General features: G+C 46.3%; 1 protein-coding gene across 1 annotated transcript in view; it reads left to right on the forward strand.

Moving 5' to 3' along the window:
• The first annotated feature begins 6,187 nt into the window (after positions 1 to 6,187).
• Positions 6,188 to 24,484, forward strand: part of ube2j2 (ubiquitin-conjugating enzyme E2, J2 (UBC6 homolog, yeast)) — a 39,512-nt gene continuing 21,215 nt past the window's right edge. Inside the window, exons 1-3 of the mRNA XM_038821721.1 lie at positions 6,188 to 6,398; positions 16,353 to 16,483; positions 22,819 to 22,859. Of these exons, the coding sequence (XP_038677649.1) occupies positions 16,353 to 16,483; positions 22,819 to 22,859 (172 nt within the window). The 5' untranslated portion in view covers positions 6,188 to 6,398. The remainder of the gene's footprint in view (positions 6,399 to 16,352; positions 16,484 to 22,818; positions 22,860 to 24,484) is intronic.

The raw sequence follows: 24,484 nt of genomic DNA on the forward strand, positions 1-24,484 counted from the left end.
AACTTACTAACCCACACTTCCACTTCCTCATCCAAGTCATTTATAAAAACCACAGAGAGCAGAGGTCCTAGAACAGATCCCTGCGGGACACCACTGGTCACCGACCTCCAGGCGGAATACTTTCCATCCACTACCACTCGCTGTCTTCTTTCGGCCAGCTAATTCTGTATCCAGACAGCCAAATTTCCTTGTATCCCATGCTCCCTAACTTTCTGAATGAGGCTACCATGGGGAACCTTATCAAATGCCTTACTGAAATCCATATACACCACATCCACTGCCCGACCTTCATCAATGTGTCTCGTCACATCCTCAAGAATTCAATGAGGCTTGTGAGGCATGACCTGCCCCTCACAAAGCCATGCTGGCTATCTTTAATCAAACGATGTCTCTCTAAATAATCATAAATCCTATCTCTCAGAATCCTTTCCAATATTTTGCTCGCCAGAGACGTGAGACTGATGGGTCTGTAATTCCCAGGGATTTTCCTATTCCTTTTCATTAACAGGGGAACAACATTCGCCTCCCTCCAATCACCCGGTACTACTGCAGTGGAGAGTGAGGACGCAAAGATCATCGCCAACGGCGCAGCAATCTCCTCTCTCGCTTCCCGTAGTAACCTTGGGTATATCCCGTCATGCCCTGGGCACTTATCTATCCTAATGCTTTTCAAAATTTCCAGCACACCCTCCTTCTTAATATCAACCTGTTTGAGTCTATTAACCTGGTTCACTGTTCGCATGAGCAACAAGGTCCCTCTCTCTAGTGAATACTGAAGCAAAATATTCATTTAGGACCTCCCCTATGTCCTCAGACTCTAAACACAAGTTCCCTCCAATATTCCTGATCGGCCCTACTCTCACACTGATCATCTTATTTCTCACATAAGTGTAGAACGTCTTGGGGTTTTCCCGAATCCTTCCCGCCAGGGCTTTTTCATGCCCCCTTCTACCTCTCCTAAGTCCATTTTTAGGTTCCTTCCTGGCTACCTTGTAACCCTCTAGAGCCGTGCCAGATCCTTGCTTCCTCAACGTTACGTAAGCTTCCTTCCTCCTTTTGACTAGAAGCTCCACTTCTCTTGTCATCCAAGGCTCCTTCACCTTACCATTCCTTCCTCGTCTCAGTGGGACTAAACTATCCGATACTCACAGCAAGGGCTCCTTAAACAACCCCCACATTGCTGTTGTGCATTTCCCTGAGAACATCTGTTCCCAATTTATGCTCCCCAGCTCCTGTCTAATGGCAGTATAATTTGCCCTCCCCCAATTAAATACATTCCCATGCTGTGTGTTCCTATCCCTCTCCATGACTATGGTAAAGGACAAGAAGTCGTGGTCACTGTCACCAAAATGCTGTCCCAACGAGACATCTGACACCTGGCCTGGTTCATTGCCAAGCACCAAATCCAATATGGCCTCCCCCCCCCCCCCCCCCCCCCCCCCCAGTCAGCCTATCTACATATTGAGTCAGGAATCCTTTCTGGACACACCTGACAAAGTCTGCTCCATCTAAACCAGGCATTGTCAAACTCGGGGGCGCGACCTGTGGGTGGGTGTCGGGAGGGTCGCGGAACCGTCCGTCACAGCGCTCCCGATCGCGCAAATCCGCACGCAACAGCCACAGCAGCCGGCTTTTAATAATGCTTCAAAATGGCCAGGAACAGATTTTAAAAATTCGACCGCACTGCGCATGCGTGCCTGATCATGTCAAGATCGGGCATGCAGGCGCAGTGCGCTGTATTTTTAAAAATGGTCGCAGCCTTTTTTTTTCAAGTTCGGGGACAAAAGGACCATTGGGGCCAAATGGGCCCAAAACCATTTCCTCCATTTTTGTCAGCAACAAACAAGGTAAGAGAAAATGGTGGGTCGCGCAGTTTGGCCGGCGTGGGTCACGAAGGTCGGCCGGCGTGGGTCACAAAGGTCGGCCGGTGTGGGTCATGAAGGTTGGCTGGCATGGGTCGCGAAGGTCGGCCAGCATGGGCCGCAAAGGTCAGCTGCCGTAGGTCACGAAGGTCGGCCGGAGTGGGTCGCGAATGTCGGCCAGCATGGGCCGCAAAGGTCAGCTGCCGTGGGTTTTGAAGGTCGTCCGGCATGGGTCGTGAAGGTCGTCCGGCATGGGTCGCGAAGGTCGGCCAGGTTGGGTCCCGAAGGTTGGCTGGTTGGTAAAAATGGGTCCCCGGAAAAAAAGGTTGAAAAACACTAAACCATTTGCACTAAAGAGGTTCCAGTCAATATTAGGGAAGTTGAAGTTACCCATGACAACAACTCTGTTACTTCCGCATCTTTCCAAGATCTGCCGCCCAATCTGTTCCTCCATCTCTCTGCTGCTATTGGGGGGTCTATAGAAAACTCCCAATAAAGTGACTGCTTTCTTGTTTCTGACTTCCACTCCATTACCTAATGGAGAAGTGCCACCTAGAGGCACAGACATGAATTGCGGGAAACACATGCCGGGTTTGCTGAGGAGACAGTGGCCAAGTGGTAATGTCACTGGACTAGCAATCCAGGTTAATGTCCTGGGGACTTAGGTTCAAATCCCACCATGACAACTGCTGAAATTTAAATTTGATCAATAAAACTGGAAATTAAGATATTCTCAGTAATGGTGACCAAATATCATTGATTGTTGTAAAGACCCATCAGGTTCATTAATGTCTTTTAGCTGCCCAATTAAGTACCGAGATTCAGTGCTCGACCAAATTCATCATTCGAATGGACGGCTCTCCCTCGATTCAAGGATGATGTCCCCTAAGAGTCCCAGGTTTCCGCCTTGGGCCTCCATCTGATTGAACAAGGCAGCCTGATGGGAAAGTCGTCGTCATTTCAAAAGATCGGTCGCAAACTCCTCCCACTGTCATGAATGTCAATGCTGCCGTGCTGCTTCAATGGGAGTTTCAGAGTGTCTTTGAACCGGTTTCTTTGCCCTCCTCCAGAACGTGGAGAGGACAGGAGCTGGTGGCAGAAGGGATTTTTAACCATGGTGGCCAGTCCATCAAAGTTGCTGCTGCCGGGATTTTGTCAGAATACCTATGGAGCTGGCTTCAAGGAGGGCGCTCACGTTTGTTCGACGGTCCTCCCATTGAAAGCAAAGGAGTGGGTGGCTGCTGGAATTTCTCTGGTGCTCTTACCAGCCACTGATGAACAGTCCGGGTCTCACTGCAGTACCGCACATGGTGACGACGTCTGTGTAACCTTCCGTTGACTGATAGAGGCCTTTGTTGTCAAACACCCACTGGCACAGTTGTGTAAGTGTTGGATCTCCTCATCAATGGTGGCCTTTTGAGAGGAATGGCTGCCCAAGCACAGGAAATGCTGAACATATACCAGAGCCTTCAGTTTACCAAACTAATAGCTGAAATGGGTGGATTGTCTAATGAGGAAAGGCTGGAGAGGTTAGGCCGGTATCCACTGGAGTTTAGAACTTGATTGAAACGTGTAATATCCTGTAGGGTCCTGACGGGGCTGTTTCCTCTTGTGGGAGAATCGAGATCAATCATTTTCAAAGTCAGGGTCACGAGCCACGGGTGGGTCACAGGCGGTTTTCAAGAGGGTCGGGGAGCCATCCGTCTCGGCGATCCCGATTGCAGGAATTAATGCGCAACGGCCTCAGCAGCCGGCTTTTAAAAATGCCGGCCACGACCGGCTTTCAGAATGCAGGCGTGCTGCGCATGCGTGCCCACTCATCAGTGCGCATGCCCAGAGTCCAGCGAGAAACACCACCTCCTCCTGACCCAGGAGAAGATTTTTAAAAATTCAATGCAGTTTTCCTGCCTGAAGCGACATTAGAGAACAGGTTACGCGGCCCGAACACTGACGTCCCGTGCTCTGGGCGCGATTGCGATTCCTCCATTTTGTCAGCAACAAACAAGCAACGGGCCTGTAAAAAATTTTAATAGATCGTTTCGTAATAAGGAAGAGAGGGCCGGAGACACAAACAGGCCCGGATCTCACAACTAAACCTGCTGGAAAGAGTGGCTCAGGAGGGTCCACAACAGGGCAAAGCAGTGGTGGTGTGAGCTCCAGGGCCTCTGATGAACAACCCATACAGAAATGTAACATTGAATCACAAGAGCAAGTGAGATCATGAGGACCAAGTAGGCTTATCTGTCGCACTAAACGTAACCGAAAATGGTGGGTCACAAAGTTCGGCCAGTTGATAAACATTCGTCCAGAATGTTGGCCGGTTGATAAAAATGGGTCCTCAGAAAAAAGTTTGAAAAACACTGATCTAGAACAGGGGGGCACTATTTAAAAATAAGAGGTCGCTCATTTAACACTGAGATGCGGAAAAGATTTCTCTCAGAGAATTGTGAGATTTTGGAATTCTCTTCATCAAAATAAAAGAGGCAGAGCTTAGAATATCTTTAAGACAGAAGTAGACAGATTCTTGGGAAGCAAGGGGGTGAAAGGTTATTGGGGTAGAAAGAAATGTGGAGTTGAGGTTAAAATTTGATCAGCCATGAGGGGCCGAGTGGCCTATTCCTCCTAATTCATATGTTTGTATGTCTCTCCTTCAATGTATATGAGGTGGACTGTAAAGGTAAAGTTGCCACAGTCCCAGATGACTGCTTTCCCCTTTGAGGGGGAGAGCTGACTGGTGGTGATTTTAACCTGAGGATCACCACAGCTCAGGCGAGGGGCAAGGTTGAGAAGGTGGGGCCTTCATAAATAATCTCAGCTGGTACAGGAATTGAACCTGCGCTGCTGGCCCTGCTCTGCATCACAAACCAACTGTCCAGCCAGGGGAAAGAGTGAGCTGCTGGTGTGACGCTGGGAGGTGCCACCAGGGGGAGTGAGTGAGCTGCTGGTGTGAAGCTGGAAGGTACCGCCAGGGGGAGTGAGTGAGCTGCTGGTGTGAAGCTGGGAGGTGCCACTAGGGGGAGTGAGTGAGCTGCTGGTGTGAAGCTGGAAGGTACCGCCAGGGGGAGTGAGTGAGCTGCTGGTGTGAAGTTGGGAGGTGCCACCAGGGGGAGTGAGTGAGCTGCTGGTGTGAAGCTGGGAGGCGCCGCCAGGGGGAGTGAGTGAGCTGCTGGTGTGAAGCTGGAAGGTACCGCCAGGGGGAGTGAGTGAGCTGCTGGTGTGAAGCTGGAAGGTACCGCCAGGGGGAGTGAGTGAGCTGCTGGTGTGAAGCTGGGAGGTGTCACCAGGGGGAGTGAGTGAGCTGCTGGTGTGAAACTGGGAGGTGCCACCAGGGGGAGTGAGTGAGCTGCTGGTGTGAAGCTGGGAGGTGCCACCAGGGGGAGTGAGTGAGCTGCTGGTGTGAAGCTGGGAGGTGCCACCAGGGGGAGTGAGTGAGCTGCTGGTGTGAAGCTGGGAGGTACCACCAGGGGGAGTGAGTGAGCTGCTGGTGTGAAGCTAGGACGTGCCACCAGGGGGAGTGAGTGAGCTGCTGGTGTGAAGCTGGAAGGCGACGCGTGGGGGAGTGAGTGAGCTGCTGGTGTGAAGTCGGGAGGCGCCGCCAGGGGGAGGCAGTGAGCTGCTGGTGTGAAGTCGGGAGGCGCCGCCAGGGGGAGGCAGTGAGCTGCTGGTGTGAAGTCGGGAGGCGCCGCCAGGGGGAGGCAGTGAGCAGGGCCGGTTTTAAGCCTATTTGACCAATTTCATCAAATTGGGCCCCGCATCTTAAGGGGGCCCCACGCCAGCGGCGACAGAGTTACCGTTTGAAGCCTTTTCTGTATTCTAAGAGGAACTATAGGGTAGTTTTTACTTTTGGGGAACGCACCGCATTACTGTCGACAAATCCTTCAGCCCTGCGCCGCCAAATCCTTCCGCCCGGGTAAGTAAGTTTCAAAATTTTAGTATATCAAGCATTTAATGTTTTTTTTCGGTTAAAGACGAGCATACTACACGAAATATAAACATACATAAATTTTTACTTTTGTAGAGTAGGGGCCCCGCCATCACTTTTCTAATTGGGCCTGCAATTCCTAGCACCGGCCCTGGCAGTGAGTGAGCTGCTGGTATGAAGCTGGAAGGCGCCGCCAGGGGGAGGCAGTGAGTGAGCTGCTGATGTGAAGCCGGGAAGCGTCGCCAGGGGGAGGCAGTGAGTGAGCTGCTGGTGTGAAGCCGGGAGGTGCCGCCAGGGGGAGGCAGTGAGTGAGCTGTTGGTGTGAAGCCGGGAAGCGCCGCCAGGGGGAGTCAGTGAGTGAGCTGCTGGTGTGAAGCGGGAGGTGCCGCCAGGGGGAGCCGCTGAGCCGGGAGCCCGGACGGGTTTTTCTGCTGCACCAGTTGGGCCGCGGCCGCCATATTAGCGCCGCCGTCGCTCTGCTGTCGCCTGGGGACTGGCTCTATTTACCCGGGGAAAGAGGGGCGGCGACATCCCGCTGGAGGAACCGCGGTGCAGCTGCTCGGCCAGGGTCCGGGGTCCCGTTCGGAAGGCGCTGGATCGGCTTTCAGGTCGAGGTAAAGGCCGGGGATCCGGCTCCGCGGCGGGAGGGATCCGGCCTCCGCTCCAGAGGCCGCCCGGAGCCGGGGAGTGACCGTGGGGCCGGGGCGGGGATGGGGAGTGACTGCCGAGAGCGGGCCGGGGCTGAGCGATCAGCGACCCTGGCCCTCGCAGCGGATTGGAAACATAAGAAATGTCCGCCTCTCCCATCGGGAATCATCTCCCTCCGGGTTCCCAAAGGGTGAGGCCGGACAGCCCGGCCCATCTGCGGTGATGCCCGGAGCAGGGATTGGGAAAGCTGGCTGGAGTTGCATTTATATAGCGCCTTTGGACCACCGGACTTTGCAGCCAGTGAATTACTGTCGCAGCGTCGACACTGTTGTCATGTGGCAGCCAGTTTGTGCACAGCAAGCTCCCACTACAGCAATGTGATCTGTTTTTGTGGTGTTAGATGAGGGATAAATATTGGCCAGGGCTGGGGAGAGAATCCCTGTTCTGGTTGGAAATAGTGCCCTGGGATCATTGGTACCACCTTAAGAGTCTTCGTACAACAGCTCGGTGGAATGGCAGCACCTCTGACAGTGCCGCATTCCCCATTCTGCACCGAGTGTCAGCCTAGACTTTTGTGGTTGAGCCTCACTAGGGTGGCACGGTGGTACAGTGGTTAGCATTAATGCCTCCCGGGGACCTGGGTTCATTCCGACCTCGGGTGACTGTGTGGAGTTTGCACTTTCTCCCCGTGTCGGCCTGGGTTTTTTCTGGGTGCTCTGGTTTCCTCCACAGTCCAAAGATGTGCAGGTTAGGTGGATTGGCCATGCTAAATTGCTACCTAGTGTCAAAGGAAGGGGTAGGTGAGGTTAAGGAGTTATTGGGATAGGGCAGCAAAGTGGGCTTGGGTGGAGTGCTCTTTCAGAGGGTCGGTGCAGATCCGATGAGCCGAACAGCATCCTGCACTATAGGGATTCTGTGAAATGGGACTTGAACCCACAGCCTTTTGACTCAAGGGGAATGTACTACTAACTGATCCGCTGATGATAGTTTACCTGGACCTTCTGAAAGTCTTTGGTAAAGTGCCACATTAAAGATTGCTACAGCAGCTTGAGACACCAGAATGCAAGGTTATCCTGGATGTAGGTATCGGCTGAGAGGGAAAGCATTCGTCAAAGGAATGGTATTGGATACTGAAGGAATGAGCATCTTGGGGTTTGGTGTTGGTCTTCTGCTGTTTCTAGTGGCTATATCGTGGATGTGGAAGCAGAGTATTTTGGGCCAATTTATAAATGGTAAATCTGAATGTTGGTGGGAAGGGCTGATGCGCTCTGCAGTAAATATTAGGGGAGAGAGCTGAGGCTTTTAAGGGAAAACTTGTTAAAGGTTGGTGCAATCGGAATTGTGATTAGAACAAGCAGCATTAAAAGAGGGAAAGTGCACAATTTCAAGAGGACTCTAGTCCATCTCAAACATTGTACTGCTCTGGAAACAGAAATTTGGAATAGGGTAATTACGTTCATAAAATAGTACCTGAGAGATGAGAAAATACAAGGTGCTTTGTTTATTCAAAAGAAGGTGTAGGGGCTGATCTTGGGATGTTTAAGATCGACAAGGACATTTGTCAATATCGGTGCATGAAGTAACTTCACGTTCATTGGCGATATCATGATTACAGTATTGGCTTCAGCTGAATGATTACCAGATTAAGCAACCTGGCCTGCTGTCCCTAGCATTATCTTGTAAATAATCAGTTGAGAAACTTCCTGCTCGTGTTGATCATCTCCAGTTATGCAGTTTTTTGAAGTTTGGGTGCTCATTCCACTCTTACTTACAGAGGCAATTGTGCTGTGGTAGTGTAAAGAAAATGGCTTCCCCCCCCCCCCCCCCCCCCCCCCGCACTTCAAGCTAGCCCACCAGCATCTAGCTAAGATTTTACTTTAACATATGGTTCACATTTCGTGATTAGGCCGGGTCAGATCATGTACCAGCAGAATTGTTGGGAACTATTTTCTGTTGTCCTGTTCCCCGAGATAGGCAATTCAGAATGGTTCATAATATTTCAATGCACTGGAATGATCTGGAAAGCTCCTTGGTAAAACAAGCTTTTCCCATACCCCACACCTCTGAATGCTGACGGGCAATGTCACAAGCGTCACAGTGAGGTTTTGGCTGGCGTTGTAGAGTTAAAGTTTGGTCTTCAGACAGATGATTTTGCATCATGCTGATCATTGGCTGAAAACTTTTGTATTTAATGCCACTTCATAAAAAAAAGAGGATCCAGTTCAGCTCACAGGTTACCCAAAGAGGCTCCCAAGTGATATAGACGTGTAAGTAAGTGAGCAACAGGGTGCCAGGTGGAGTATGTGGGGAACTGTGAGGTCATTCACTTTGACCATAAGAATATGAAAGCAGAATATGTTTTAAAAGTCATGAAACTTATAAATGTTGTTCAATAGGACTTGAGTGTACACCTGTAAGGAACACACAGCATGCAGAGACAGCAAGCAATTATGAAGGCAAATGCTCTCCTGGCCTTTATTACAAGGGGACTGGAGTATAAGAATAAGGAAGTCTTGCTCTGGTTGTACAGGGCTTTGATGAGACCGCACTTGGAGTATTACACAGTGTTGCTCTCCATTTTTAAGGACTGATGCCTGGATTTGAATCTTTTGGTTGTGGATCATTGAATATATTTGAGGCTGCGATAGACAGATTTTCAGTCTCGAGGAATCAAGGAGTATGGGAAACCATATCAGCCACCATCATTCTAAATGGTGGAACAGACTCAATGGGCTGTGTGGTCTTCTCCTCTTCCTGTTTATTCTATTCTCTCACTCCTTTATCTAATTGTTGTCACACTTTAAAGATTTGTGTATCTGAACTCCTTTGTCTCCTTATCATTTAGTGTGCTTCATCATCTTACCAAATTGCACTTATCATTAAACATCATCCACCGTCTCTTTGCTCAGCCTACTAACCCATCCCCTGAAATTGCTTGCGGTCCTCTCTGTGATTAACCATGCTCTCTGTTTTTTGTATTGGCTGTGAATGTTAGAATTATGGCCCCTACATTTTCAGAAGAGAACAGTGACCTTGGAGGCACACCACTGTTCAAACCCCTCCTGTTGAGGTTGGGGGAGGGGGGGTCCATTCACCATATTGTGCATTTCCTTAATCACTACACTATTAATCTTAAACATATAAAACCTGCCTGACATGACTTCCATTTGCAAATCTGTATTGCTAAGTCGTGTCTGTCTTGATGAATGTTAATAATCTGCACAATATTTTGGCACTTGGCCTGCCTCTTAATATTAAGCCAGGTCTGTAGTTACCTGGTTTATTTCTTTTTGACAAAAGTGATGCAAGTTTGCCCTTGAAGACCCGTAACAAAACTCCCATATCAGACAATGTTTGAGTGTGTGGTCCATTTCTAACCTAGCATGAATCTCAGAACACAGCAATCAGGGTAAATGTTGCTTCCTTTTATTTGAATTCCACCAATTTCTTTTCCAGTCATTCCTTATCTATAGTTATCCCATCTGATTGTTCGCTTGGATTGTTCATTTCCACTATCACACTGGTGTGCAAAAATCAAAGCAAAGTACTATTTCTCGATAAGATGCTTTCTTTGACTATTGTTTTATCTGTTTTACCAAAATTGCTAATTCCATTAATGTCCGTTCCCTGCTAGTCTTTTCTCATTTTCTCTTCACCTTCCTAATCTGTTCTTTTATTCCCTCTATTTCCTACACTCCCTAGTCTCAGTGTAGGGTCCATAATTCTAATATCGCAGCCAATACAGAAAACTGGGAGCATTGGGCGGCAAGGTGGCTCAGCGCTGAGGACCCGGGTTCGATCCCAGCCCCGGATTATTCTCCCTGTGTCTGCGTGGGTCTCGTCTCCAAAACCCAAAGATGTGCTGGGGAGGTGGATTGCTCCTTAATTGGAAAAAAAATGAATTGTGTACTCTAAATTTATTTTTAAACAACCGGGAGAGTGGTTAATCACAGACAGGACTGCAAGCAATTTCAGGGGATGTGGGGCTGGGCAAAGAGATAGTAGATGAAATTTAATGCCAATCTGAGGAAATTTAAATTATTTTAATTTAAAATCCCACATCCGAGGAGCTCCAGCTCCAACTGCACCACCTGCAAATTGTCCCTGATTTGAACGTTTCGTACCCATCAGGATTTTTATCTCCGTGACATTTTACTTTATTCATAAAATATTTGATAGAACATTATAAACATTTCAAATGGCCATCAGAGTGCAATAATATTCCAGTTTTATGCACAGGTCAGGTTGCACTGTTGAGGTGTTTCAGTACAGCCAAAGGAACATGGCAGACATTTCAAAATGGCCTTTACAAATGGTGCAATGGTATCTAGGTTGTCTGCATAGATCAGGTTGCACTCTGGGGTGCTTCAATACATTTATCATACATGTAATATTCACTATATACACTCAATGTGAGTCATAGACCCCGAGGAGGTTCTGTAGAGCGCCCCTCCCCTCAGTGCACTATGGCTGAAAGGTCTTCGAACATGACCTTCCCCCTGTGCAGCGGCTGCCCCAAGCTTTAGTGCTTCCCTCAGCACGAAGCCTGGGCTTTAGAATGTGCCCGTCTGCAGCATTTGATCAGGGACACCTCTTTGCACTAGAAGAGCAACAAGTTTCGGGCAGACCAAAGAATATCTTTCTCCGAGCAGCAGTCGATGTTTGTCTCTGTGTATATCCCTGGGAACAGCCAGAGGAACAGAGTCTTGCATCACAGAACTGCTTGGGATGAACCTTGTCCAAAACCACTCTATTTTAATTTTTCCAGTGAAGTGCAATTACCTTTGATTGCTTCCTTTAATTTAACAAATTCTGGTGTCTGCTTTTGGAGGACCCCCATCTTTGCGTTACTGACTGCCTCCATATTATTTCCTGGAACTTGCCTCAGTGCGGTTAGGAGTAAAAATTAACTCATCTCAAAAGCAGTCATGGGCACATTGTACAAACCCCTCACCTTCATTGCCCTTTTCCTTTCTCTTACCTAAGTCTATCTTGAAGTAATTAAAACCACTTATTATTATTGTCCTGTTATTTCCTTGTTTTTTTTTCTCTAATTTGTCTAAATATCTCCTTCTCTAACCTTCAGGCAGCGTGTATGTGTGCACAAGAGTATGAGTTCCCTTAACTAACCAAATAGATTCAGAGTTACCATTATGTTTATGCTGCAGTGCTGTAATGAAATCCTTAATTAATATCGTTGTTCCTTCTCTTGTCTGACTGACATGTTTCCCTCTTGGATATTTCCTAAGCTGGAGCATTTAGCTCCCAGTGCTGCCCTACCCTACGCTGCCTCTCTGTTAGTTCTGCTGAGTGTTTTTAGTGTTCCCAACAGACTGGTATGAAAGGAGTGCAGATGGAGTGGAGAATACTTTATAGAGTGTGTCCACAAATACTTTCTAAATCCGTATCTTTCAAGGCCAACAAGGAATGAAGCATTGCTGATTTAATTTCAGAGAAACGAGGCTGGGTAAATAACTCGTCAGAGAGTGGAGACCAATTGAAAATTAATCACAACAGCATTGGGTTCGGACTAAAAATAGGAAAAACAGTCAGTGAAGCAAAAGCTAAGGGTACTGGGTTACAAAATGCAAAATTCGGTGAAGTTAAATCTGATCTGGTGCAAATTAAGCCAATAAGGAAGTTAACAAACAGGATGTGTGATCAACAGTGGGAGATCTTTAAATAAGACGCAAATTTGAGGCAAGCACAAATTAATAGAGTTCAGTGGAAAAGCAAATGAGAAATAAACAAACTGGGTAAATACATAGAAACAGGGCTTGCTTATTAAAGAAAATCACTGGGGAATATAGCAAAGGGAAGAGATTAGGAGGAGTAAGAAAAAAAATGAACAAGGCTAGCAGGTAACAAAACAAATTCATGAGGGCCGCTAAAATGATTTTTAAAAGTTGAAAGAATAATTAGAGAAATGCTAAGGGAGAGGTCTCAGAGCCACTAAATACTTGGCATAATTTTTTTAATATAAAATGAGAACGTAGAGGTGCCAAGAGGAACAAATCTGATGAGATAACTGCTTTTGAAGCAAGGAGTAGAGGACAAGGTGGACAAATCGTGCGGCTCTGATTTTTTTTTTTTTAATTTAGAGTACCCAATAATTTTTTCCAATTAAGGGGCAATTTAGCGTGGCCAATCCACCTACTCTGCACATTTTTGGGTTGTGGGGGTGAAACCCACGCAGACACGGGGAGAATGTGCAAACTCCACACAGACAGTGACCCAGAATCGAACCTGGGACCTCAGCGCCGTGAGGCGGTTGTGCTAACCACTAGGCCACCTCGTGAGGCTCTGATGACTCCCACCCAAGGCTACAGAAGGAAATCAGTGAGGTGTCACAGAGGCTCTGACCACCGTTTTTCAATCTCTTTAGATATGCTGATTGGATTGGATTTGTTTATTGTCATGTGTACCGAGGTACAGTGAAAAGTATTTTTCTGCGTGCAGCTTAAACAGATCATTTAGTACATGAAAAGAAATACGTAATAGGGCAGCATGAGGTACATAATGTAAATACCTAGACATCAGGCGAAGCATACAGCAGTGAAGTATTAATCAGTTCAGTCCATAAGAGGGTCGTTTAGGAGCCTGGTAACAGGAGCTGATTTTGAATCTGTTTGTGCGTGTTCTCTCACTTTTGTATCTCCTGCCCGATGGAAGATGAACTGAAATGAAAATCGCTTATTGTCACAAGTAGGCTTCAAATGAAGTTACTGTGAAAAGCCCCTAGTCGCCACATTGCGGCGCCTGTTCGGGGAGGCTGATACGGGAATTGAACCCTGCTGCTGGCCTGCCTTGGTCGGCTCTCAAAGCCAGCGATTTAGCCCTGTGCAGTGAGTAAGCCAGGTGGGAGGGGTCTTTGATTGTGCTGTCTGCTTTCCCATGGCAGCGGGAGGTGTAGATAGAGTCAATGGATGGGAGGCGGGTTTGTGTGATGGACAGGGCTGTGTTTACGACTCTCTGAAATTTCTTGTGGTCTTGGGCTGAGCAGTAGCCATACCAGGCTGTGGTGCAGCCAGATAGGATGCTTTCTTTTTTTTATTTTTATTTTATTATAAATTTAGAGTACCCAATTCATTTTTTCCAATTAAGGGGCAATTTGCGTGGCCAATCCACCTACTCTGCACATCTTTGGGTTGTGGGGACGAAACCCACGCAAACACGGGGAGAATGTGCAAACTCCACACGGACAATGGCCCAGAATCGAACCTGGGACCTCGGTGCCGTGAGGCAGCAGGGCTAACCTACTGCGCCACCGTGCTGCCAGATAGGATGCTTTCTATGGTACACCTATAAAAGTTGGCAAGAGTCAGTGTGGACATGCCGAATTTCCTTAGTTTCCTGAGGAAGTATAGGCGCTGTTATGCTTTCTTAGTGGTAGCCTCAACGTAGGTAGACCAGGACAGATTTTTGGTGATGTGCATCTCCACCTCAGCCCTGTTGATGCAGACAAGGGTGTGTGCAGTACTTTGCATCCTGAAGTCAATGACCAGCTCTTTAGTTTTGCTGGCATTGAGAGAGAGATTGTTGTCGTTGCACCACTCCACTATGTTCTCTAGCCCTATCTCCCTCCTGTATTCTGACATGGACTTAACCAAAGTAACACCTCTGTTCAAGAATGGAGAGGAGGATAAACCAGATAATTAGCGATCAGGTAGTCTCTGCACCAGTTGTGGGCACATACTTCGAATCCATACTTCCAGATTAAATTAGTTAGCTTTTTGAAAGGCATGGATCCATTAAGATCAAGTAGTGCAGGCTTGTGAAAGCAAGTCACGTTTGATAGATTTAATTATTTTTGGAAAACGTGCTTGATTGGATTGGTGAAGTGAATGTGGCAGATATACTTTCAGAAGGCATTTGATGAGGCATCACAAGATACAGACATATGGTATAAAAGAAGATAAACAAGAAACTGCATTAGTTAAGAGTGGATATTACTGAGATTGGAGATGAGTTGGAAATGGTGCATCCCAGGGTCACTGATCAGCCCCATTTTGTTTGCTGAATATTTAGATGATTTGGACTTACGGATCAGAAAAATATTGGAATTGGATGTTAACCACAAATAAAATGGTTGCAGACAGTGAGGATGATTCTGTAAGATTTGAGGAGGATGGCATGGCAGAATACAGACTTGTGGAAGCTATTACTTCAATGCAGATGAATGAAAAGAAGTTAAGAAAGTTATATGGTGGGTTGGCCACATTTAAGAGTCTGGTATGCTCTCTTGGACCCGCTTTTATAGGAAGAACATTAAAGCATTGGAGAGCCTACAGTATAAAACCACTGGGATTACACCAGGAGTGGAAAGGCTAGTTAATTTGGGTGGGTTGAGATATTGGGACTACATGTGTTTGAGTAGAGAGTTCAAACAATGATACAGCACAGTAGGATGCCTTTCGGCCCATCATGTTTCTGCTGGTTGTTTGTGGAGCTATCCAATTAATACTTGCTCTGTCCTCATTGCCCTGTTGTTGTTTTTTTAAAACTTTAAAATATTTGAAAATGCAAATAAAGTTTGAAGTATTTAAAATTATGATTGTTTCCTACCACCCTTTCGGGCAAAGCATGTCTAATCGCAACAACTCCGGATGTTTATCAAAAAAATGGCTTCCTCCTCTCCAGTCCCGCTCTTAAACTGTCGTCTCTAGTTATTGACCCATCTACCACTGGCATCATAGAATCCCTACTGTGTAGAAGGAGGCTGTTCGGCCCATCAAGTCTGAACTGACCCTCTGAAAGAGCACCCCGCCCTATCCCCTCAACCCCACTTAACCACATCTTTCGACTGTGGGAGGAAACTGGAGCACCCGGAGGAAACCCACGCAGACACGGGGAGAATGTACAAACTCCATACAGACAGTGACCCAAGGCCGGAATCAAACCTGGATCCTTGATGCTGTGAGGCAACAGTGCTAACCACTGTGCCACCATGCCGCTGTCCAACAGTCTCTCCTTATTTTGAAAATCTGTGCAATCTCCTCTTAGCCTCTCCTCTGAGGAGGACAAACCCAGCTTCTCCAGTCTCTCCATATAACTGAAATGCCCCATCCCTGGCACTATTCTAGTACATCTCTCCTGCACTCTCCACAAGGCCCGAGCATCCTCTTCAAAGTACAGTGTCAAGAACTGAACACACTGCTCTAGCTGAGGCCTAACCAGTGTTTTATCACTGTTTAGAGGAAAATCCTTGCTTCTGTTCTCTGCCTCCATTAAGACTGAGTACACTGCTCTTTTAGCAGTCGTCTCATCTTGCCCTGATATCTTCACAAGATTTGTATCCGCGCACACCCAGCCAGCACCACCACCCCTCCACATCTCTATTCTTGCCTCCTCTTTAACATTTCCTTGTCTCATTCTTCCAACCAAAATATAACCAGATCAAATTGCAACTCCCCTATGTCTGCCCATTTTCACTAATCTATGTTCTGAAGTTTGTTACTATCCTTCTCGTGATTTGCCACATCACCAATATGGTCCTACAGAAGGCAGTTTCACGAATTGAGTAGGATTCCAATGGTAGTAACATCCAGATTACTCCCCATCCATGTGCTAGAAGAAAATAATGTGCATTTATGTAACTTCTTTTTTCGTACTTTATCGTGTCTTCAGTACATCACCACGTACTTCACACCCATCTCCACGTACTTCACACCCAATGACTTTTTGAACTGTACCCATTGATAAATGGAATTTCTATTGTGTTCTGTCTCATCAGTTCTTAATGAAGACCAGCGCAGTCATCTTGTCTGGAACTGACCTTGTGTGTATATATATATATATTCCTTGGAGAAATAGCTTGGCAATCCTGTTTTAATTCTTTGAGCTAAATCTAATAATACAAAATATAACTTTCAAAAAATTTCAACTGCTTAGTGAGATTGTTTTTTTTAAATCAAACTTAGATGAGCAACAACAGTAACAAGCGAGCTCCAACAACAGCAACACAGAGACTGAAACAGGACTATCTTCGAATAAAGAAAGACCCAGTGCCTTATATCTGTGCTGAACCTCTCCCATCTAATATTCTTGAATGGTAAGTACAGGTAGTATTAAGAAATTTGCTTACCTAATCGTGTGTACTTTGCTCAACATCACAGTGGTTAAAGATGAAGAAGCAAATTTGGCCAATCTTGGTTCGTTAAGGTAGCAGAAAGACCCAAAATTCCACTGCACAATGCAGCTTCCAGTTGGTCCTTAATTCATTCCTGTCTTCTCACCTCCCCATCTTTATCTGAGAGTCCATTCTGTATATTGATCACTCGTGAGGAACCTAAAAGTAAATTTGTCTTTTACTGAATTGAATATGTGGCCCCATATCCACTGTCACAATTTCGTAACTATTTTCCCAGCTATATCCATGGCGTTTACTATCATGTACAGCTCTAAGATAACTTCCTTTCAAAGCCAGAAAGTGGAATTTTCTCCAGTATTTTTCCTCCAGCATAAAAACTTTTAACACCAGGGGACAGCCATGTGACTGTCCTCTTGACTCCAGTGCATGAAGGATGCCGAATAGGGACCCAGGTTTGATTCCCGACTTGGGTCACTGTCTGTGCAGAGTCTGCATGTTCTCCCCATGTCTGTGTGGGTTTCCTCCCGGGTGCTCCGGTTTCGTCCCACAGTCCAAAGATGTGCGGGTTAGGTGGATTGGTCGCGCTAAATTTCCCTGCAGTGTCCAAACATTAGGTAGGGTTGCTGGGTCACAGGGTAGGGTGGAGGTGTGGGCTTAGGTAGGGTGCTCTTTCAGGGTCCGGTGTAGACTTGATGGGCCGAGTGGCCTCCTTCTGCACTGTAAATTCTATGATCTATGGTGCTTGCTTCCCATATTTAGGCTCCACTATTTTAGCTGCTCTTGTTGATTGCTTCGTTGCATTATTTGAATATGCTGAGTGCTCAATCTAATGAACCTTCTGGGGGGGGGGGGGGGGGTTCCAGTTTCGTCTGCAGCTAATTTTAATTCCTTTTGTTGGTTTGTTATAATTTGTGCTTCTTTTTCAATTATTCCCTCGGTCCTTCTGAAAGCAGTGCAGCCAGCCTGCAGTTTCTGCCACGCTGGTGTCGACATTGTCTGAAGATGAATTTCTGTGACACACTTTCATTGCTTTGCTCTAATTTTATTCAGAGTGGCTAAAATAAATCGACCCTGAACTATAGGCACTGAGCAAAATAAACCACCAAACTGAACCAACCTCATTCCTAAAAATAAATTTGAAACCTTTCGAACTGAGATTAGATCGGTCACTGCCAAGTCCTGAAATTCTATCAATGACAGAACCTGAACTGATCAGATTGAACAAAATGCGTTTTCAAAATTATTTTACTTAGCATTTGACATTCTCCATTTAACTAAAAGGTTCAAAATAAACCTGTTGCCCTAGATTTGAATGTTTTTGTTTTGCCTGGTGCTGTTCCTGAGTCGCTCTCGAAATTCTCTTCACTTAATGAGGTTTATCTGTGGGATTGATGGTGATGGAAGAGATATGGTGAATCATGTGGTTACAGGTTGTTGCTTTACAAAACTCTGCATGCTGTTGGTGACTGTGTTTTGTGAATGACCAGTTTTGGGCTGCGAAATCACAGAATTGCTATGGCGCAGGAGGGAGCCATTTGGCCTCATCGTGTCTGCATCGGCTCTCCAAATGAGCAACTCGCCTCGTGCCGTTCCCTCACCTCCCCACAACCTTCCTTCCACAATTCACACTCATTTAGCGGAGTGACAGCTAAAATTAGCTTCCTCCAAGATCTCTGTCTAAAATGTGAGGATAGATTGCCCGCTGCTAATTACTGTGAGGCTAGAGCATCAGAAGCGTCACATTGCTTGGAATCAGAACAATGTTCTCTTGAGGGGGTTTCCATGGAATTTTCCACAGGCACATTTTGTGAATTTATGCCAGTGTGAGGAATGGGGCCGATTGTGTTTTTATGATGAGCTAATGGAACTACAGGGAAATTTCAGTGAGAGACAACTCCCATGCTGCCACCTCATTGTTTACCAAGGTATCAAGAATGTTCATGTTCTATTTACTTTTGTTATTTTCAGTGAGGCCGCTTTTACATTAAAGGGGATCCAGTAGAAAACTGGTGATTTATGACCTCTAGTTGTATGTCTGCACGGTAGCACAGTAGTTAGCACTGTTGCTTCACAGCTCCAAGGTCCCAGGTTCGATTCCTGGCTTGGGTCACTCTCTGTGCGGAGTCTGCACGTTCTCCCCTTGTCTGCATGGGTTTCCTCCGGATGCTCCGGTTTCCTCCCACAAGTCCCGAAAGGCGTGCTATTAGGTAATTTGGATATTCTGAATTCTCCCTCTGTACCTGCCACCGGAATGTGGCGACTAGCGGCTTTTCACAGTAACTTCATTGCAGTGTTAATGTAAGCCTACTTGTGACAATGAAGATCATTATTGTTATTAAAGATTATGTTGGGTCATGGGGATAGGGTGGAGGTGTGGGCTTAGTGGGGTGCTTTTTCCAAGGGCCGGTGCAGACTTGATGTGCCAAATGGTCTCCTGCACAGTAAATTCTATGATCTTATCTATAGAACTCCCATTAACTGTATTTATTGCCCAATACCATCTTTCTAAGGCTTTAGCAGAGTTGTTGGAATTTTAGATGTAATTTAGTCATGTATATGCACTATAAATTTCCTTTTATGCTGTACAGTAGTTTTCTATGCAACTGTTTAATTGTGGAATAGTTCAGCATGGTCAAAGCAGTTTTGTGTTGATTTTTTTTTGCCTTGTGGCTTGATAGACAGAGCAGTAGGAATCCTGTTCCACTGCAAGCAGTTTGAGATCAGTTGTTTTCCCTAAACCTGTGTTGCCCCATGGAAATGGCTTGATTAATCACATTCTTTAGTCCTGGTTTATCATTTTATTATAAAGTAGTTGCTGCACAGATGCCAGGCATTTCCCTTTCTGACTGATGTGCGGTTTGCTTGACGGTTAGGTGCTAATGACCAAATTTAAATTGGTTTCTTTGTGTTTCTGCTCTAAAAAAAATTATCGTTTAATTAGTTATCCTCTGAAAATCAAGTGCAATGTGCAATTTTCCAAAACAGTTTTTGCCACTTTTAAAATTAATTCATGGGATGTGGGTGTTGCTGATTAGGCCACCTTTTATTGGCCATCCCTAGTTCCCCTTTAGCAGGCGGTGGCGAGCTGCCGCCATGAACCGCTACAGTCCCTGAGGTGTAGGTACACCCACTCAACTCTTAGAGAAGGAGTTCCAGGATTCTGCCCAGCCACAGTGAACAAAACAAAAAAACAAAGAAAATTAAAGCTCAGGAACAGGCCCTTCAGCCCTCATAGCCTGTGAAGGAACAGTGATATACATTTCAAAGTCAGAATGGTGAGTGACTTAGAAGGGAACCTTCAGGTGGTGGGGGTTCCCAGGTATCTGCTGCTCTTGTCCTTCTACATGGGTGTGGTTGTGGGTTTGGTAGGTGCTGTCTAAGGAACCTTGGTGACTTCCTGCGGCAATCTTGTGGATGATACACACTGCTGCTACTGTTCCTCGGTGGTGGATGGAGTAAATTAATGCTTGTGGAAAGGGTAGCAATCAAGCAATCAATTTGTCCTGGATGGTGTCAAGCTTTTTGAGTGTTGCTGAAGCTGCACTCATCTGGGCAAGTGGAGAGTATTCTATTACACTTGTAATATTGACTTGTGCCGTGCCGATAATAGGCAGGCTTTGGGGTGTCAGGAGGCGAGTTACTTTCCGCAGGATTCCTTGCCTTTGACCTGCTCTGGTAGCCACAGTATTTATATGGTTAGTCCAGATTCTGGTGAATGGAAAACCCCGGGAGGTTGATAGTGAAGGATTCAGAGATGGTGATGCCATTGAATATCAAGAGGTGATGGTTAGATCCTTTCTTGTTGGAGAGGGTCATTGCCTGGCTTATGTGGCATAAATGTTAACTTGTTACTCATTAGCCCAAGCCTAGATATTGTCCAGGACTGCTTCATTATCCGAGGAGTTGCGAAAGGTGCTGAACATTGTGCAGTCATCCACGAGCATCCCCACTTCTGACCATATGATAGATGAGAGGTCATTGATGAAGCAGCTGAAGATGGTTGGGCCTAGGACACTACCCTGAGGAACTCCTGCAGTGATGTTGTGGAGTTGAGAAGATTGACCCCCTACCACCACAACCACCTTCCTTGAGCTATGACTCCAACCAGTGGAGAGTTTATCCCTGAATCCCATTGACTCCAGTTTTGCTAGGACTCCTTGATGTCATACTCTGCCAAATGCTGTCCAGGGCACTCATTTTCACCTCTCCTCACATCTGGCATTTAGATCTAATGTCCATGTTTAAACCAAGTCTCTAATGAGATTAGAAGCTGAGTAATCCTGGCTGAACTCAAACGGTTCGTCTATGAGCAGGTTATTGCTGAGTAAGTGCCGCTAGATAGCACTGTTGATGACTCCTTCCATCACTTTACTGATGATTGAGCGTGGACTGATGGGCTGGTAATTGGCCAGTTGGATTTGTCCTGTTTCTTGTGTGCAGGACATAACTGTTACATTTTCCACATTGTCGGGTAGATGCCAGTATTGTAGCTATATTGGAACATCTTAGTATTGGAACAGCTTGGCTAGGGACATGGCAAGTTCTGGCGCACAAATCTTCAGTACTATTGCTGGAATATTGTCAAGGCCCATAGCCTTTGCAGTATCCAGTGCCTTCAGCTGTTTCTTGATATCACGTGGAGTGAATCTAATTGTCTGAAGACTGACATCTGTAATGCATGGGTCTCCGGAGGAGGCCGAGATGGACTATTCACTCGGCACTTGTGGCTGAAGATCGTTAAAAATGCTTCAGCCGGGCAGCACGGTGGCTCAGTGGGTTAGCCCTGTAGCCTCACGGCGCTGAGGTCCCAGGTTTGATCCCGGCTCTGGGTCACTGTCCGTGTGGAGTTTGCACATTCTCCCCGTGTTTGCGTGGGTTTCGCCCCCACAACCCAAAGATGTGCAGGGTAGGTGGATTGGCCACACTAAATTGCCCCTTAATTGGAAAAAATGAATTGGGTACTCTAAATTTATAAAAAAAAAAAAAAAAAAAAAAAAAAAAAATGCTTCAGCCGTTATCTTTTGCACTGATGTGCTGGGTCCCTCCATCACTGAGGGTGAGGATATTTGTGGAGCCTCTTCCAACGAGTTGTTTAATTGCCCACCACCATTCAAAGGTGGATGTGGCAGTACTGCAGAGCTTAGATCTGATCTTTTGGTTGTGGGATTGCCTAGCTCTATTACTCGCTGCTTATGCTGTTTGGCACACAAGTAGTCCTGTTTTGTAGCTTCACCAGGTTGACACCTCGCTTTTAGGTATGCCTGGTGTGGCTCCTGGAATGCTCTCCTGCACTCTTCATTGAACCAAGGCTGATCCCCTGGCTTGGTGGTAATGGTAGAGTGGAGAACATGCTGGGCCATGAGGTTACAGATTGTGATTGAATACAACTCTGCTGCTGCTGATGGCCCACAGCTCTTCATGATGCCCAGTCTTGAGTTGCTACTAGATCTGACCTGAATCTATACCATTTAACATGATGATAGTGCCACACAACACGATGGAGGGGTATCCTCAATGTGAAGATGGGACTTTGTCTCCATACGATGTGCAGCCCTACCGATACTGTCATGGACAGAAGCATCTGCGGCAGGCAGGTTGGTGAGAATGAGGTCGTGTATATTTCTCCCTCTTGTTGGTACTAATTTTAGAGGAAACAACCTAATTTTAGTGGAAACAGCCTTCTGGTTCAAATAAATGTACTCCCATGTGCTTATTTACTTAAGAAAACAGGTTGAAGTGTACACGTACACATTGCAAACATGGTTATTGAGATCACATGCCTGATGGTGGAATCTGTTACTTATCTTTTATTAGCTGGTCAAAATTAGCCAAGTTTGTGTTGCCATATCACAACGTGACTAGTCACTAATGTGTTGAACAGCTCTGGCTGAGGGTGTAACAGCTCACCGTTACAGAAGGTAAAAGCTGCGCCTGTCTGTAACGCCATTGTTTATTTCTGCAAACCGTTGTCAAGCCATTTACAAGAAGAAAAAAAATCTGGAGCAAAGCCACAGATTTGAGAAGTTTTACTCTCTGCTTTGATTCTCCACAGTCACCAACAATCTCTGCTCCTTTTATACTCAGGAATAAAAATGTTAGTCAAAGGTTTAAGAACAACTTTTACAAGTTCTAACGGCTTCCGAAACACCGTGCAATTGTACCAAAATGCAGCAAAATTATTGTATTATTGCACTGCAAAATACCAATCTGTGCTAAATTTAAGCACAGAGTGGCTCTTTTCAAGATGCCATGTGTGGATAACTATGGATTCCTTAACATTTACTATCTCTTGCTAGGCATTACGTGGTACGGGGCCCTGAGAAAACACCTTATGACGGTATGTATTGATGTTGCTGTATTTTCTGATTTGATAATTGACTGGTATATTAATGTCTTTCTATTTGATTTGTCACGTTCTTTAGTCCTGTTTAGCATTTTAGAACAAACTGATTGCTGTACAACCTTAATGACTGATGCGCAGTTTTGACATTCTATAGTTTGCCAGGAATGACAACATTTACATTTTCATTTCTTAATGGTTCTGACTCCTCATCATTTAATATTTTATCCTCCACTTATCAAATGCAATGTGCAAGTTGTGTGTTAGGTGATTTTCTGCCCCCCATTTGTGGAATGGGCAAATACTGTTGTCACTGTGACGGTGCGTTTTAATTTCTATTAGTAAATGGACTTGCTGCTTTTATTTAAAAAAAAAGGAGTTTTGCAATGTCCAAATTTTGAACTTAACCATTAAACTTTTAAACTAATACTGCCACCCTACCAGCTAAAGATGCAACAATGAAAGTGACTGGCTTTAAAGCAGTAAGTATGAAGACTATCACGTGTGCTCTCATACCATTTCTGGAATTTGCAGGAAATAGTATATTTGAAGTGTATCTCCCAAATTTAAGCAGCAGAGGTCAGGCAGTGAGTGGACCCACAGGGTGTGTGTGAATAGGAAGCGAGTGAAGAGGCCAGTCAAAAACCTGGAGAATGAGTGAAGGGTGGTTGCTCTGAGGAGGGAGTCACAGGTTATGATGGTAGAGGAACTTTGACTTTGATGGAAGGTCACTGAGGAGCCGGAGGAGGTGCGGCGTACGGGCTAGAGGGGGGCCCCAAGAAGGGTGATGGCTGACTGGCGCGGGGGGTGGGGGGGGGGGGGGGGGGCACTTTGCCCCACAACTAGGCTGGTCACTTGGAACGTCCGGGGGCTCAATGCGCTGGTGAGGAGAGCTCGTGTGTTTGCACGCCTTAGAAGTTTGAAGGCGGATGTGGTACTGCTACAGGAGACACATCTTAAGGTGGTAAATCAGGTCAGGTTGAAGAAAGGCTGATTTGGGAAGGTTTTCCACTCGGGCCTGGACTCTTAAGACAAGGGGGTGCTGTGATTTTTGATCAATAAGTGGGTGGCGTTTGAGGTGGAGAGGATAGTCTCAGATGTAGGAGGGAGATTTATCATATTCAGTGGAAGGCTGCAGGGGATGAAGGTGGTGTTGGTCAACAATACGTGCCAAATTGGGACGATGGGGATTTTATAAAGCGGGTGCTGGGGAAGATTCCTGGATTCGCACAGGCTGATTATGGGTGGGGATTTCAACATGGTTATTGATCCAGGCCTGCACCGGTCATGTTCAAGAACGGTAGGATGCCAGCAATGGCAAAGGAGCTGAAAGGGTTCATGGAACAGGTTGGGGGGGTGGGGGGTGTATCCGTGGAGATTTAGACAGCCGAGAGCCAGGGAATTTTATTTCTTCTCCCACGTTCACAAGGTCTATTCCCGGATAGATTTCTTTGTTGTGGGCAGGGCCCTGTTGGCGGAGGTGGTGGGCACGGGTTATTCGGTGATTGCGATCTTGGACCATGCTCCGCACTGGGTGGACCTGCAGGTCAGTATGGATGGCAAGCACCACCCGCACTGGAGATTGGATGTGGGGCTGTTGGCGGACGAAGCAGTCTGCGAGA

This window comes from Scyliorhinus canicula, chromosome 16, assembly GCF_902713615.1.
Source record: "Scyliorhinus canicula chromosome 16, sScyCan1.1, whole genome shotgun sequence".
In the NCBI taxonomy this organism is placed as follows: Eukaryota; Metazoa; Chordata; class Chondrichthyes; order Carcharhiniformes; family Scyliorhinidae; genus Scyliorhinus; species Scyliorhinus canicula.